The 16578-nt window shown below is 29.6% G+C and overlaps 3 protein-coding genes across 5 annotated transcripts in view; 2 read left to right on the top strand and 1 right to left on the bottom strand.

Moving 5' to 3' along the window:
* Positions 1-15621, top strand: part of LOC132907330 (mediator of RNA polymerase II transcription subunit 29) — a 228008-nt gene extending 212387 nt beyond the window's left edge. Inside the window, exons 2-3 of one of the 2 annotated variants that reach the window (XM_060960307.1) lie at positions 14563-14659; positions 14857-15621. In XM_060960307.1, the coding sequence (XP_060816290.1) occupies positions 14864-15445 (582 nt within the window). In that variant the 5' untranslated portion in view covers positions 14563-14659; positions 14857-14863 and the 3' untranslated portion in view covers positions 15446-15621. Of the gene's footprint in view, positions 1-14490; positions 14660-14856 lie in introns of those variants that run through there. The other variant, XM_060960306.1, reaches the window with a different exon arrangement.
* On the top strand, positions 5258-9501 carry LOC132907327 (ribosomal protein S6 kinase delta-1). The gene is made up of 6 exons (XM_060960299.1): positions 5258-6203; positions 6451-7584; positions 7682-7815; positions 7879-8992; positions 9072-9167; positions 9242-9501. The coding sequence occupies exons 1-6, from the start codon at positions 6108-6110 to the stop codon at positions 9341-9343; spliced, it is 2676 nt and encodes an 891-aa protein (XP_060816282.1). The 5' UTR covers positions 5258-6107; the 3' UTR covers positions 9344-9501.
* On the bottom strand, positions 9808-16563 carry LOC132907326 (structural maintenance of chromosomes protein 2). 2 transcript variants are annotated; one of them, XM_060960298.1, is made up of 8 exons: positions 16366-16563; positions 13305-13727; positions 12953-13231; positions 12109-12882; positions 11406-11993; positions 10726-11347; positions 10386-10639; positions 9808-10303 (listed from the first exon to the last, which is right to left on the bottom strand). In XM_060960298.1, the coding sequence occupies exons 1-8, from the start codon at positions 16480-16482 to the stop codon at positions 9878-9880; spliced, it is 3483 nt and encodes a 1160-aa protein (XP_060816281.1). In that variant the 5' UTR covers positions 16483-16563; the 3' UTR covers positions 9808-9877. The 2 variants fall into 2 exon arrangements, with proteins under 2 accessions (XP_060816281.1, XP_060816280.1); XM_060960297.1 differs by lacking the exon at positions 16366-16563 and adding an exon at positions 13945-14294.
* Between the last annotated feature and the right edge of the window lie 15 nt (positions 16564-16578).

The raw sequence follows: 16578 nt of genomic DNA, 5'->3' as shown, positions 1-16578 counted from the left end.
TCAAATTTTCAATCAGATTTTATTTTTTAATGAATAATAATTATCGTAGAATATAAAGAATTGAATTAAATAAAGTACATAATAAATAGTCACTTACATTCTTTGGTTTTGAAGCACCACTAAGTCTTTCCCACGGAACAGGAAGAATGGGAAGAAGTGACATACCTTTAACAAAATATATATATATGTCGGGTTGACGTTAGGGGCGTTTAATGAGTCTTCACCAGTGTTGTTCATGGTTGTCGCACAGATATTTATTACACAAGTATGGCTGATACAAGATTGACAATCGGACGCGGTAACTGGACGCTAATGACAATGGCCCTAGGTTCGATATAGCGAATCCACGGTCAACGGGATAACGAATATACTTTGCTTCAAAGTCTAAGTCGTACTCAACTTACTACTCGTGATACTAGGAACGCTTGATTGACTCTTAGCTAATCGGATTGCCAGAAAAGAATGACTTTCCGTCGCGACGACGCTGCAGAGGAAAACTATGATGGGGTGTGCCTAAGGGCACGAGAACATCGGATTCGTCAAAGAAAGCCTCCACTCGGAGGGTAAGGGAAATAGGCGCTGCTGTTAATTGGTCAATTTCTATGTTGGCGGTTAGAAAAGGATGCTAGCCGCCCTAGAGAGAGAGTTCCTAGCAGGCAACGTCGTACGTGACCAAATCAGGCTTTCCCATAACTTCCCGCAATAGGTGACAGATTTACAGGCTGATAGAACAAAGACTGTTTGTCAATCTGAAGGACTTTAGTTAACTAGGTCCTAAGATTTGTAACGGTTCCTCAGGTTATCTGAACATAAACTGTAAACGATGCATCGGCATCTGGCGATCATCTGGCCCAAAGAATGGGGTCTGTGTGTGGCGAGCTGCGGGGCTGTTGGAATGTATTATTGTCAAGTGTCTGTACTGCCAATTCTTTAAAGGAAAGCTATGTTACTTTATATCTCTGTTAGGTGAAACGTTCATCCTGTGACCGTGGCTACGCTCGGCGACCGGTTGTCGCCTCGAGCCTAAACTCATTGTCTCAAGTTTCGAATGACTGTGTCTGGGTTATTTCGTAAATGCTACAGTATTTGGGCTTTTCCAAATAATTCCAACGGGGGGGGGCCCGGTGTCCTTTCATCTCCGACATATAAATAATTTATTTTGAGAAGCACAGTGATGATTAATAAAAAAATCGGACATAATAAAATATGAAATTCTATAAAGACAGAACTTTAATAACAAAAATGTTAAACTCCTAATAAACTCTAATTACTGTAGGAATTCTAATTAAAAAATTAAAAATCAGACTTTAATTTCTAATTAATAATAATTACAGCGAAATACAAAGAATAAAATTAATAAAATATAATGTGCAAAGATTCTTACATGCTCAAATTCGAAGTATCGCTATATTCTTCCCAAAGAAGAGGAAAGAATGGAGGAAAAAACCTATAACAAAACATGTGAAATGCTACAATTTGTCCTTGAAAATGGACTTTTGATTCTCAAAAAATTTAAGATAACGAAAAACAAAACTCTATTCAAACTTGAAATTTTAATAACAAACAGAATTGAAATTATAATACAGCTTAATTGTTAAAATAAAAATTAGTACCCTAACATAAAAATTAAAAATCTAGAAATTGAGATTTCTGAACGTTAAACGTTTTTATTGTATACCTCAACATTAAAACTTTGATGTTTTTTCCAACAGGAGTTAATAGTAATTCAAACTAAATATGAATAATAAAATACTTACATTGTCGATCTCCAGAAGAGACTTTATCCTCTTGCGAGACCTGCGACTCTACTACCGAAAGCGAATGTTTAACAAAAAAAGAAGAATTAACGCGTCCGTTCAAATCAAGTGACAATCGGCGAACACACTGACTCTACTTTCGCGTCTGATTATTATAATTAAATTTAATGAAAATTATTACGCTCTAGAAAAATATGAAAAGTAATATAACGCAGCAAACACTGACTCTACTGACTGCATTGCACACAGTCACAAAAATTTTCTGGAAGAAAAAATTCTTACTAAAATACTACTTTTCTTCTTTTTCTTCTTCTTATCCAGGGTTTATTTATGAAAATACTGCTTTTTCAAAACTATGAAGTAATTATTATTCATTTACCACAGACAAACAAATATCATATTAGAATATGAAATATGTAGTTACATTAAATATGCTGTTATTAGTTAAAATATTATTCAAATCTCTATCAATATTCTATAAGGTACCCAATTTGAACAAATTATAATTCTGAATGTCCATTATTAGAGTTCCAAATACATTTTATACTAACGAAATATGTCCTCAAACTTGCCTGCAATAGCATTTCTTCTCGAAAATAATAGGAATTATTGAAAAAATTGTAAAATGACAATATTATTGCAGAAAATTCGCGGAAATGCAGCAAAATATAAGTTATTTTAATTTCGTATTTAAATAGAACTTTGGACATTCTACGTTAATGTTAAATAATAAAGTATTTCATTTAATATGTTTGAAATAAAGAAATAATTTAATACGTATCTATTAAACAAGAAGCGGTTAATTGTGTCTTCAACTTCGTATTCTTAATAAAACATAAAGTAATTTATAATTTTTTTATACTAAATATTAATGGTGTTAACATTGCTTTCCTTATTATTTCTTCTCAATTATTTCTTAAGAATCGATTACATACTAAATAAATATTACCAAGTGTACCATAGAAAGAACAAACAAACGTATAAATACGTTTGCCTTCATTAGAATAAGTCAAATGTTACCGTATCTGCATAAAAAACTATCGAATTAATCAGGCACCGTAAGCGTTCTTTCGAATTTCGTGGCGTCTCTCGAATGCCTTCAAATTTTCCTCGCAATCAGGCAATAATCTGCACAAAAAGAGACCGGAACATTAAAATAAGTATATAAAAGTAAAAAATTATACTAAAGTGAAGCAATTAATTGGATTTTAGCGATTAAGGTTAAAATTGCTTCTGAAAGCTCATTGTACAAGCTACCCATAAATATGATAACAAAAAATAGATCAAAGGAAAAAAGATAATCTAATAATGGATTCTAATAGATTATAATAAATTAATGAATAAAACGTACATTAATTAGACATAGCAGTAACGTGAATTTGGTAGAAGAATCGCTACAAAAATACTACGTAGTAGAAAGAGGACACTTGTTCCAGAGTATACGTCTAATCAATCCGATTTTCGTCGATAGAATGACCCCCGTGTCTCGATTTACCAAACGGAATTCGGTTGGCGAGGGGTGGGGAGAACGTCGCCGATAAGTCGAGTGTGTACGAACAAAAGTCGTCGAATTCTTGGAAAGGATATGTTTCCAACAAGCCGATATTATGTTTCAAGAAAAAAACAATACGTCAGACTGAAACGCAGAGATACGCGTATAAAGTAAACACGCACGAATTGATATAACGTAAACGAACAAGATTGAAATAAAATATCGTAAAATTATTATTACCGTAAAATCGAACGACTATCGAATTATATTTCGTTAATTACCATAATTTGATTTATAAAAGAAAAGAAAAAGGAAGTAAAAAAAAATAAAGGATAGACTATCAAGGAAAATAAAAGGGAAAAAGAAAATCAAAGGAAATAAAAAGGAATAGAATTTCATTCTAACAATACGTGATTTGCGCCTTCCGATGTAGGTGACTTTGATCGAAAACTAATAACCCTCTATTCACATCGAAAAACGACAAATCACTATAAATTGAATTATAAAATGAACCAAATGAATATTCTCACCATTTTAAACCAATGTTTTCGTATTGTATATTAAATTTTCCACGTTTACAACGAATTCTCAGCAGTTACTTCTTCTTTTCAATATAACGCCGCCCAAAATGGAGTAATTTCAAATTTTAATTTCAAAATTCACCACCAGAGTACGATTGATTCAGGAACGTATCACGTTCTATTAGTACCCAAATACTAATCGGATTTTCCTGAAAATTTCCCTATTCGTATGTTTACATAAAAATACGACAAATCACTATAAATTATGTTAACATATAGCAAATTATTTCTCTCTAAATGACAACAATGAAAATATGAGAATTTTCATGATCAACCTCAAGCACTAGATCCGCTTGCAATATGTTAATAACTGTGAATACAGAACGATTCAAATTAAGATCCTCACCATTTTGAAGCATTTAACATGTCGATGTATATTAAACTTTCCATATATATGACAAACTCTCTGCAGTTGCTTCCACTTTTCAATATGAGATCACCGCGCGAAATGATGTAATTTAAAATTTAGTTCCTATTCCTGCCATCAAGAACACAGATGACTCAGGTACGTATTATCCTGGTATTATATTCTATTACCCTGATACTGCATTTTCTCGATACTTACTTTCATAGGAAATTCTACAAAAAATGAAAAAATTTGAAATTTTTACGCAAGTTAATTACATAATTCTTTCTAATATACATATAAATTATGTATTATATTATGATAAAACATAAGATTTTGTAATAATATAGATATCTTATCGATAAATAGTATTAATTTATGTCGTGTTTTCCAAATATTAATATTCCGTAATATTGCTATTTGAAAAAGGATACAAGCATTAATATTTTCCAATATTACTATTCGAAGAATGATACCAACCTAAGAACTACGCAATCTGCAGCCCAGAGTCTATCGCATTTATATATGTAATGTATATTCCATATACATACATGTATATATATTTCTATATATATAATCTTTTATTAGATATGTTTCCATAATTCTTTTCTCTTCCATTAGACAAGAAATAAAATAATAACAACCATCGTGAGATGCCATGCAATATTTCAAGATATCGCAAAACATTGTGTAAAAAGACATCGCTGAAGATATTATGGACATTACACAAATCTTAAGCCTCAATTTTAGTATACTTCTAAAGGTTGATGTACTTAATCAGTATATATATGTATTTATCCACAGAAGCAAGTTTCTGTTTATCTTTTTACTCTTTCATTGTTCTTTTCGTCCCATTCATTGGATATAATTAAGTTATCCATAAATAGAAATGTAAAATTCTATATTTCATTTGCGATTATAGAATATCCTTCCTATATGTATTTTATTTATAATTTCATAGAAGACTTTAGTTTTAATTCAAACCACTACTATTATATTGGATCGATAACGTCGCATGCGACACGAAAATGGTATGGAGTGTTACTTATACACCACAAAATAGCGGACGATAGAAACACGTGACACAAAATGCGTTGAAGGTACGACGTGATATTAAGTCCATCCTGTATTTCATCTGTGAATTACATAAATTAAAGAATGGTATAATGTAAAGTACATGATTTCATAGAATTATATTTTAAAAGATTATATCATTAAAGCATTCTCTACAGCATATTGTAAATCCAGTTTAATATTAATGATTGATCAAATATAAACAAATCTGACAACTTAAAAATTAGCAATGGAGATAAGTAAGCAAATATGTATATATACATATATCATGATATACATAAGAGGGTAGCTTTTATAAAATGTCACTGATAATCACTTTACTTTGTCCTACACGTCAATTTCTATTCCGATTCCTATTCTATGTATGTTCTATTCTTAAGTCTATAACATCGCATCGCAAGCGCAGTACCACTCAGGTGGCGAAAAAGGAAGGGTCGAGTGGAAATAATCGTTCTTTTTCGTTCAGTTGCAATACATAAATAGTAAATAGTGAGACGAAGTTGCATTGTGAATTGCAATCTAATTCATTGTGACAATTGTCGAAAATAGTAAGAAGAAAACTCGTAATTCCACACTTGTTCATTTGTAGTGCGTAGGAAGTATACGAATTTGATAAAAAACATAAAGCCACATATGTTATAAATAATTATCTACAATAACTAACTAGTTTATCAAACCAATAAATGCAAATATATATGAGTGACATTAACTGAGAATCAATCATTCGCGACATACATGCCACGTAAACGAAGAAAAAAGCCAGATGTATGAAAGTATGATGACAGAAATACACAAATCAAAGCGATAAAGCGATCGACTTATTGAGCTTCTGGTTTTATAGTTAAAGTGTATAAACAATGGCTCCCACTAAAGACAAATGGGTGAGGCGTTTTATTATTCCAGAAACGACACGGCATAAGAAAGGCTTTACTATTTACAAAGTCACGTCTGTGGTATGATATAAAATATCAATATGATGTATATAGAGTGAATCAGTTCGATTATCAGATAAATTAACAATCAAATATCAAAGAAAATATCTTTAAATTCATTTATTTGCTTTTTTCCGTGGTTTTTTAATATTATATTAATTTTAAAAATTCATTTTTAATACATGTGATAAATTAACATATCCTGTGATTTAATTATAGAAATGTTGTGAGCCATAATTTATAACTATATATATTTATATCTTTTTAGGTATTTTTGAAAAGCTCTCATGAAGAAATTTCTAAAGTATCTGTATGGAAACGTTATAATGACTTTAAGAAACTCCACTCAGAATTAAATGTATTATACTCGCAATCGCGAATTAAGGAAAGCTTTCCATCATTTCCAAAGCCAAAATTTTTTGGCAGATTTGAAGCTGAAGTTATTGAAGAGAGAAGGGAATGTGCATTAAAGTTTTTAGAATTTATAGGAAGGCATTCGTATTTATACTCTAGTGATATTTTCATAAAGTTCTTTGAATCTAGTCATGCAGATTATTATTTAAATGATTGCTCTCAATCTCTTAGTTCTGATACATCTACAGAGGAGGATCGTCATACTTACATAAATTCTCTGCCAAATAATGTTTCTCAAAATATTCTTCAACCTAAAAGTATTCAAACTTCATTGACAAATTTATCTACTACTAAAAATGAAGTAAAGCAGTCTCAAGAAGCATCTGAATCCAAAGAACAAATTTTATCACAAAATGATTTAAGTCATGAAACTGGAAATAAAAAAGTATCTATGACAAAAAGCAAATATAATAAATTGCTAATAGAAGATAATGATCACAGTAAAATTGTCTCTGAATTAGGGGATAATCAATTAATTTGTAACAAATATAACAATTGCTATAAAGATAAAAATTATAATGTTAGGAGTAATTCTGCAATTGTACAAACATCAGACATTAATATAAATACTGATACTACTAGTAACGACTTGAAGACTTCAATAAATACTCATGAAGATTCTGATCTGCCACAATCATGGACAGATTCACCACAATATATTTTAGTTGCATCTGCACATATGAGTGCAGCTGTCAAGCATGAAGATCTTACAGAGTATGAAGAGGCATTTACTCAATATAAAATGGGAATCTCTAGTCTTCGATCTGGTGTTGAATCTGATACAAATAAAAAAAGGGCAGAAAAAATTAAAGAAAAGATATCAAAATATTTAGACCATGCTGAGAAGCTTTATAATAAATATCTAAATTGTAATATTTCAGTGTTAAATAAACCTATATCAGAACTTCAATATTACAAAGTATTGAAAATAATAGAGTCAGTAATGCTTGTAAAGGATATTCGTCAAAACTGCTTCAACATTGTAAAAGTAACATTATATAGATAATTTAAAGACATAGTTTGATTACAATAAAAATATGGAACGCAAAAGTAAATTCATTTAACATTTCTCTTAATAATTTCAGGCCATAGAAAAGTTATCTTCAAATAAAGAAAGTATAAGTAATTATATATTACGTGGTGAAATACCATACATGGTCCGTTTACATGCATGTGTTGAAACAGAAACAAGTGTATTCCTAATCCTACAACATCTGAGGTATGTATTAAGAATAACATTATTATCTCATATTCATTGAAAACTAACTGAATTACATTATAGCCATGGAAGATTGTGGGATTTTATAACATCACATTACAGTCCCAATAATAATAAAAATTGTGATAAAACTGCAAAAGATGATACTGAAAAAACAATCGATGTTAGTGATATTACTTTAAGGAAAAATGATGTAAATGAAACTGAAAGCACTATACTCAAGGAAAATGTAAACCTTATAAGTACAAATACCAAAGTACAAATGGAGATACATCCGATTACAGTAGAAGAAAATTACGAAAAATATACCGATGTATCTACTACACAATTATTAGAGAAGGCACAAATACTGTTACAATCGGTTAATGCAACTTTAAAGGAAAGTAATTCGGTTGTAAATCGTTTATGTGAATCGGACTGCTTCATAAATCATGAGAATAGTACTTCGTTATTAAATTTTAAAAACAGTATATACCAATCAAAAAGTTGCAATGAAGTATCAGTAGATATTAATGATATATCATTAAAAATTGACGGAATGAATGAATCCATTATAAACGAAAAAATACCTGAGAGAAATGTGATAACTTCTAATTACTTGTCACAAAATAATAGCAGCGCTAGTTCATCGTTAAAAAATAGTTACAAAAATCTTCATTTTGAAAGAAAAAAGTCAACAAGTTCTTTAGATAATACATATTTTGCAGTAGAGAATAAAAATGATAATATTGCAAAAAAATACGAATTAAATAAATTAATAGAAATTAATAATCAACTAGAAACGAATACCTATTGCATATCAAATAATCAGCAAATTCAAAGGAATGTACTTCTAACGGAATCAACAAAAAACAGTAATGTAGACACTGAACAAGTACTTTGGACAATACCAGAAAATGTAATTCGTCTTTGGTCTGCTGAAATACTTTTAGCGCTAGAAGCATTACATCAGCAAGAAGTTCTTGTGTTTGACTTAAAACCTGATAATATATTGCTTGATGATAATGAGCACGTTCAGTTAACATATGTTGTACCTCGTCACGATATAGATTTATTAAAATACAAATATCCATACTCATCTCCCGAATTATGCACGTTTTCACCTATGATTCCTCTTACATCTGCTACAGATATTTGGAGTTTTGGTGTTATATTATATGAATTAATAGTAGGCAATGTATGTAAAAATAAAAATAAAAATTTTCTTACAGAAATATGATATAAGACAGATACTATATAATTACTTTTTATTGCAGAAATTTCAAGCAAAGCACCCTGGTCTATTTCAGTCACATTCCATACTTAACATTCCTAGCAAGCTTTCTGAAAATGCGAAATCTTTGCTTCTTAATGTATGTTTTTACATCACATTTTATATTTAAATGATCTATAAACATAAAATATAAATTTTTTGCAAAATTTGCAGATTCTAAAATATGAACCAAACGAAAGGATGACAATACCTGAGATAAAACAACATCCGTTCTTCAAAGATATTAATTGGTCAAGTTTGGTAAATACAATCTAAAGCTATAAGAAATTTGTTCTTATTATGTTTTTAGAGAATATATCGATATTAAAAAAATTCCCATCAATGATGGATTCCTTTTAAAACAGAGATTTATAATTCTTCATTTGAGTAAGATATACATATTTGAACAGTATTTTACAAAAGCATTTATATATTCGCAAAATATAAAAATTTACTAATTATATGTATATTTTATAAAAATGTAGTTTATGAAGACAAAGTTAATTTTTTATCACTATCATTTATTATTATACTCATATGTAAATATATGTATATATAATATAATCGATATAATTCTAGAAATATAAATTATATTTCTATATCTTGATATGGAATCCAATATTTGGAATTTTTTTAATAATGAAAATATGATATACGCACTTCAGACATAATTTATAAAATTACTTAACATACTATTGTACAGGAGCATCATTTTAAAAAACTACTTATTAGATATAAAATTAATTTATATATATATATATGTATATTTATACAAATAGATTTATGTAGATTGAAAAATGTATGATATATTTACTTAACTCTTATTCTTTCACTTCTAGACACTGTTGACATTCCATCAACAAATCTAGTTGTAAATATTACATTAGCATTGTTGAACATTCCATCCTTTAATGATACAACAATAAACTGTGAATGTTTAAAGTGTTTTTTTAACATTATACCAATATTCTCCGTATGAGAAAGATCTAATGCAGCATCAACTTCATCCAAAATATAAAGTGGAGCAGGTTTGAATAAAAGCATAGCCAAGATTAGGGACAAGGCAACCAAAGATCTCTGTCCCCCAGATAATTCTCCTAACGATTCTTTCCAAATTCCAGAAAATGCAATTTTCACTTCTAATCCTTCAGTAACTGTTTGATTCTCAGGGGGTTGCAATTTTGCATCAGCTCCTGGCAGTAAACTACTGAAAATTGATCCAAAATCTTTGTTTACCTAAAAATTAACATACAATAATTATATAATATAAATTTGATATGTAAGTTAATTCAACTTAACTAAAATTAAATAACTATACTTGTTTCCAAGCTTCCAATAGTGTTTCTTTCTTTTTCTCATCCAAATGGTTAATTGTCTCTAATATTTTTCGTTTGTCATTTTCAACTATTTTCTTTTTCTTCATCATTTCATTATATTGTTCTTCCTCTTTATCAAGAAGACTAATAGCACGTGTATTGATATTTCGACTTAAATTTTCACGGATCGACTGCAGCTGTTGTATTTTTTGTTCTATTTCATTCGGTTTATTGACATTAAAATCATAAATACCGCCTATGAAACATAAATATTTTATAGATACACTACTTAAAAATTAAAAACAAATGCAATATGTAATTGAAATGTAAAAAGAAGATTACCAGCTTTCCCAAAATAAATTTTATTCTCTTCAATCCATTCATACTTCCGTGTTAGTTCTGAAACTTTTTCTTTACAATTTGTAGCAATATTTTTAATTGAATTAATTTCATGGTTTAGCTTTTTAATATCTAATTCTGCTTCTTTGTTTTGTTTTATGATATCTTCTTTTCGTGTCATAAGATTCTGCATATAAACATTTTGCTTATTAATAATGTCTTTTTGTTCTTTTATACCAGATTGTATACGTTTCACATTAGCTTTCACTTCATTTAATTCTCGTTCCAACGCAGTTACTTTTTCTTTTACTACATTCAATTTTTCTTCAGATGCTACTAACTGTTCTTTCCCAGCTTCAATACTTTTCTGTAATTCTTTTATTTCCAACTGAAGCACTTCTGCTTCTTGTTCTCGTTTTTGCCACTCTTTACGGCTATTTTCAGCTTTTTTCTTTAATTTTTCTAATTCAGATTTGGCTTCTTTCAATTGTCTTTCACGGATATTACCAGCATCTTTCAATTGATGCTCCAGATTTTGAGCATGTGTAGTACTTTCCTTCTCATTTTTTTCTGCCACTGCCATTGTTTGCAAAAGTTGTTCGATACTTTTCTCCAAGGATTCAATCTGTAAAGAACTTATTAAGTAGCTATTCATTCTTGTAAATTATATTTATTCTACATACCTCTTCTTTTATTTTATAATATTCTGTTTGTTCTAATCTTTGTTTCACCATACCGATTTCATAGTTCCGTAAATCGAACGTTTGTTTTAATGAAGTGTATTTCTCAGCAACACTGTTTATATTCATTAATGTAGACTCAATATTTTGAAGCGCTTGTTTTTTGAAGTTTAATTTATTTTGTATAGTTTTTAATTCGTCTAATTTCAAAAGAACTGATCCAGTTTTTAACGGTGCACCACCAGATAACGTACCAGCAGGATCAACAACATCCCCCTCTAAAGTAACACACTTTTTCATTATATTATCATGAAATGCTATCTTTTTAGCAGTTTCAATGTCTTTACAAATAAAGATTTGTCCAAAAATCCATGTCATAGCAGGTGTAGTTTCTGCTGGAAAATCTATGAGAGACAATGCTGGTTGAACATTTTCCACACCACCTATCTTCTGTGCTAAATGAATTAATTGATTATCCATAGGTCTTCCATTTACTTTATTCAAAGGAATAATAGTTACACGTCTTTGTAACTGACCATGTTGAAGTATTTTCTTGCTAGTAGTTTCTGTATCTACTATTACATTATATAACTGAAATTTTTAGGACTCATTAAAATATTAAATTTGAATATACGAGTATTACAAGTATTTATGAGCATAATAGTATTATTTAGAAAATAAATTTTATGTAAAAATCATTAAATACCTTTCCTCCTGCAGCTATATCTAAAGCATATGCTGCTTTTTTATCTTTTACTGTGATTAATTTACATACGACTCCTTTCACAGAATCATGTTTAAAATTAGGATCTGGTTTTTGATATTCAAATCTAATTTGAGGATATCTTGATTCAAAATGATCCACTTCTTCTTCCAATGTTAATACTTCGTTCCTTAGTGCACGTTTTTCTTCCCTAAGTTGTTCTACAGATCCATCTTCGTAATTTAATTTCTTTAATTCGTTTTCTAAATATTTTATTTCTTTTTCTTTGTTTTCAAGATCTTTAGTGTATTTTTTGTATTCGTCTCCAGTATTTTTTAAATCTACTTTCTTTTTCTTTAGTTGTTCTCTGTTATGATTTAATGTCATTTCACATTGCTTACGTTGCGTTTGTGCTTCTGTTACATTTTGCTTGGCACTTATTAATTGCTGTTCCAGTGTTGCATTTTCACCATCTTGACTTTCTAACAAACCAGAACTAATTTTTTGGTACTTTTCTTGTGCTAGTAATACTGCCTTACAATCCTGTTCATCTGTCTCTTTTAATGTCCTAAACAGATCTTCAACTTTGGCATATTCTTTCTGCTTTGATGTAAAAGCATTTTCATCATCAACTATGTTAGCTTTTAATTGTTCTATTTCTTTTTTGCCAGTTTTAATATCTTCTTTATTACTATTAACTTCAGCTGTCAATTTAAATTGTTTTTTTTCTGCTTCTTTTAATTCATTCTCTAAAGATTCTAATTGACCTCCTCCTTCCTATAAAAATAAGATAGATGAATAAAAAATGTAAAAAATGTGACAATACATTTTTATTTAAAATACATACTGCATCCCTTTTTTTAGCCATTTCATCTAATTCTTTCTCTATATTCTTAAGTTCTTCATCACCAGCATTAATGCTTTCTTTTTTATCTTCTATTTTATTTTTGACATTTTGTACATTCTCTTCTGCATTCTGACATTCACTTAAAGCTGTAACATATCTCCACGCCAAGTAAATTCTCTTACAGTGGTCTAATTCTCTTTCTATACGTTGAAACTCAACATATTGTGTTTTTTCTTCTTTAAGTTTTGCTAGTTTTGGTCCTATCTCTTCTTTTAAAATCTGAAATAAAGTACTTTCACTCAATTACATACTATTAAATTAGACAGACTTAATTGTTAGGATTAATCCATACATCATTTATTTCCTTTAGTTTACTATCTTTCTTTTCTATGGTTTTTAAAGCAGCTTCTTTCTTATTTTCATACATTCGAGTACCTGCAGCTTCTTCTATCATAGACAAAATTTCCATAGGCTTCATATTCAAAACTTTCGTAATTCTTCCTTGCATTATCAAAAAATGTGGATTATTTACATTCAATTGGACAGAACAAAACATATCTTGGACACGTTTATTTTGTACATTGGATCCATTGATTAAGTATTTATTTTTGCCACCAATTACAACTTGTCTTGTAACTGTTATCTCTTCATGATGTTCATATCCCATAGGTGATGAATTTCTATCTCTATTGTCAAATGTTATAGTAACACTAGCTTTCTTTATACCTGCTTGACCAGACTTATAAACCAAGTCTTGTAATGATGTTGCACGCACCTACAATAAGAAGATAAAATATACGTTTCTTTCTGTTAATTTAATACAAAGATTAATGTCTGAGTAAAATTGTTTAAAGCATATTTATAATGTAACTACACTCAACTCGCATCACATTATTTTCAATAAAACTGTAATTCTATCGAAAAGCAAGAGTACACTGAGGTTACGGTTAAAATATTTCATTAATAAAAAAAGGTACAAAACGGTGTGTCACCTGTCCAAGATTCGAAATTCCCAGAACAAAGCATATTGCATCGAGAATGTTTGATTTCCCGCTACCATTAAATCCTGTGATCGCATTAAATTCTTTATCGAACCCATTTATTTCAATTCTTTTTCCATATGATTTAAATCCTTCCAATACCATAGACTTAATATACATTGTGCAGTCAAGTAAATGTACTTGAAAATATCACTTCAATTGCACTTATCACACTAAAGAAAACTATAAATTCAAATTGTGGACACTGACCGGTATAACACATCATTTAGGATAATATAGAGTGGGAACTTGGGAACAAGTAGCCATCTGCAGCCACCGACATCTCTTCCATATTTGAGTTCCAAAATTCACTCAAAAATTTATGTATAAATCTCTCATTTAATTTTGTGGCTGTTACTACAATTATCAATAATTTCGATTAATATTTTGTTCAAAAATATAGCGAATATAATTTATTATAAAATATAAAGTGAAAAGTCATTTTACGATCTAGAGTATTTTAGAATGACTTTCCTAACACGCACCCAACCCGTGGTATAAAATGTCAATGACGAGCTAGCATCTCGATTTAATTAAGTTTCGGTTTCAAACCACGACAAAACATTTTAGAATATTAAAAGGAATATCATTTTATTTTTTAAATACTTTATTAGAGGGAAGGCGTGGAACTACAAAGAAAATAATTTCTTTAGCACTAAAATAAAAGGTATCTTGAAAATTATTGAAATTAAAAATAGTGTATTTTATAGAATCGGATATAAGGTTATAATACAAGCGTGATAATTCAACAAATCAAAGTTTATATTATTTGCAGTATAATAATTTCTAATAATAACTGCAAATTTGAATTCTATTTGTGTTTATACATAATATATAGACCTTTTTAAATTATTATATTATTAGGACCGCTATGAATATCCCACCAATTCAACAACCAGGAACAATTGGAGTAGGCCAAATGACACAGTCTGTAAATCCTCAACTTCCTCAAAATCCACAACAAACGCAGCAGCCACAGGTTCAGCAGCAACAGCAACAACAACAACAACAACAGCAAACTCAAGAAAAACTTGACAATATTTCCAAAGTTAAATCATTAATTGGTCCGTTAAGAGAATCATTAGCCATAGCTCTTAAAACTGCAGCACATACATTACATCAAAACAGTTTGGTAGATGTTGGATCTCTAAAGGGTGGTGTGGATCAATCTGATCATCGATTCAATAAAAATATGGAAGAATTTTATTCAATTTGCGATCAGATAGAATTACACTTAAAGACTTCTATAGAATGTCTATCACAAAATTCTAGCTCTGTAAGGTACCTACCAGTATCTGTTATACCAACACGTACTGATACTGTTGGAGCTCAAGAAGGACCTGCTTTAACATATCCTCAGTTTTTGATGACTGTCAGAGCTCAAGTTTCATTTGTTCGTGAAGTTCATGATACTTTATTTTCTGCTGCACAATCAATAGCATCAGGTGAATGAATATCTCTGTTAATAGGAAATTTATTATGATAAAAATAATAATAGTTAGTTACTAATTTATAATACTGTAAGTCCAATTTTTTACGTGTCTTTTTTTGTGCCTTGTCTTGTACAGCATAATGCAATAATGTATAGTTATACTGTTTTAATAAAATTCTAATTTATTTTATGTAAAAGAGATTTTTATTTTATCTTTTTATACTATATATTTTTCTTTGTTAATACTTATAAGATTTTTCATACCTCCATCTATAATAAGATATCAGTTCTGTGAATCATAACAAGTACATTATGTATGAATAATAAAACAAATCAGTAGTCATTCGATTTGTATGAACTCTTAATAGATGAACATACAATGGATGAACATGTTTACAATTATAAGAAGTAATGTCACAACATTTGCATGAAAAAAAAGAGTACTAATATGAATATCATGAAATTTTAATTGTTCTATTCATTACTAAGTTCAACTGTATGAGACTTATAGAATTCTTCACAATTTCCAATGCTTTCTACATATGTATATTTAAACATAAAAAACAGACAAATATCAGTATGTGGTCCCTAATGTATCCTTGTGTACAACAATATTGATTAGATATTCATCGGAATTAAAAATATGATATTCAAATTAATGTTAATGTTAAGGTAAAGTAGGAACAATATATCAATACAAAGAAATTTTTGTAAGAATTTTATATATTATAAGGTGTTAATTCGTCCTATTATTTTTAACCAAACGGTTTATTTCGATCAAACCACAACTGACTGAGAAATGAAATACATCGATCTGAACATAAACAGACGCAGATAAAAAAGCATGAAAGCTGGAAGATAGTAAGAAATAGCGGATCAACACAGAAAGCCGCTTATCAGCCGTATGTTTTAGTAAGCACGTAGAAATAGGAAGGACATACCGGTAAAAGAGGAGGGGAGGAGAGGCGTGCAGGAAGCGCTACTGTCAGTTGGATTGGTGTTTTGTCGCGGCGCGCCGAGTGATCATTTGAAAAGGAAGGACCACCTCTGTTCACCATATTTGGCAAACTTTCCCTAATATGGTAACGTCTACTTCTAAATATGGCAGCCGGGGACGCCCTCTCGTTGATTCTTGTACCACTCCGCGCGATCTT

The sequence above is a fragment of the Bombus pascuorum genome, chromosome 5, assembly GCF_905332965.1.
Source record: "Bombus pascuorum chromosome 5, iyBomPasc1.1, whole genome shotgun sequence".
NCBI lineage: Eukaryota > Metazoa > Arthropoda > Insecta > Hymenoptera > Apidae > Bombus > Bombus pascuorum.
This window is presented reverse-complemented; position numbering and strand designations above follow the sequence as displayed.

Bases quoted from the DNA above. Each gene is read 5' to 3' on its own strand.
- LOC132907327 (XM_060960299.1), top strand. From the start codon at position 6,108: ATGGCTCCCACTAAAGACAAATGGGTGAGGCGTTTTATTATTCCAGAA. The intron at 6,204-6,450 runs GTATGATATAAA...ATATCTTTTTAG, and splicing joins TTTACAAAGTCACGTCTGTG to GTATTTTTGAAAAGCTCTCA. The intron at 7,585-7,681 runs GTAACATTATAT...TAATAATTTCAG, and splicing joins ACTGCTTCAACATTGTAAAA to GCCATAGAAAAGTTATCTTC.
- LOC132907326 (XM_060960297.1), bottom strand. From the start codon at position 14,112: ATGTATATTAAGTCTATGGTATTGGAAGGATTTAAATCATATGGAAAA. The intron at 13,232-13,304 runs GTATGGATTAAT...ACTTTATTTCAG, and splicing joins AACTAAAGGAAATAAATGAT to ATTTTAAAAGAAGAGATAGG. The intron at 11,994-12,108 runs GTATTTAATGAT...TAAAAATTTCAG, and splicing joins ATATAGCTGCAGGAGGAAAG to TTATATAATGTAATAGTAGA.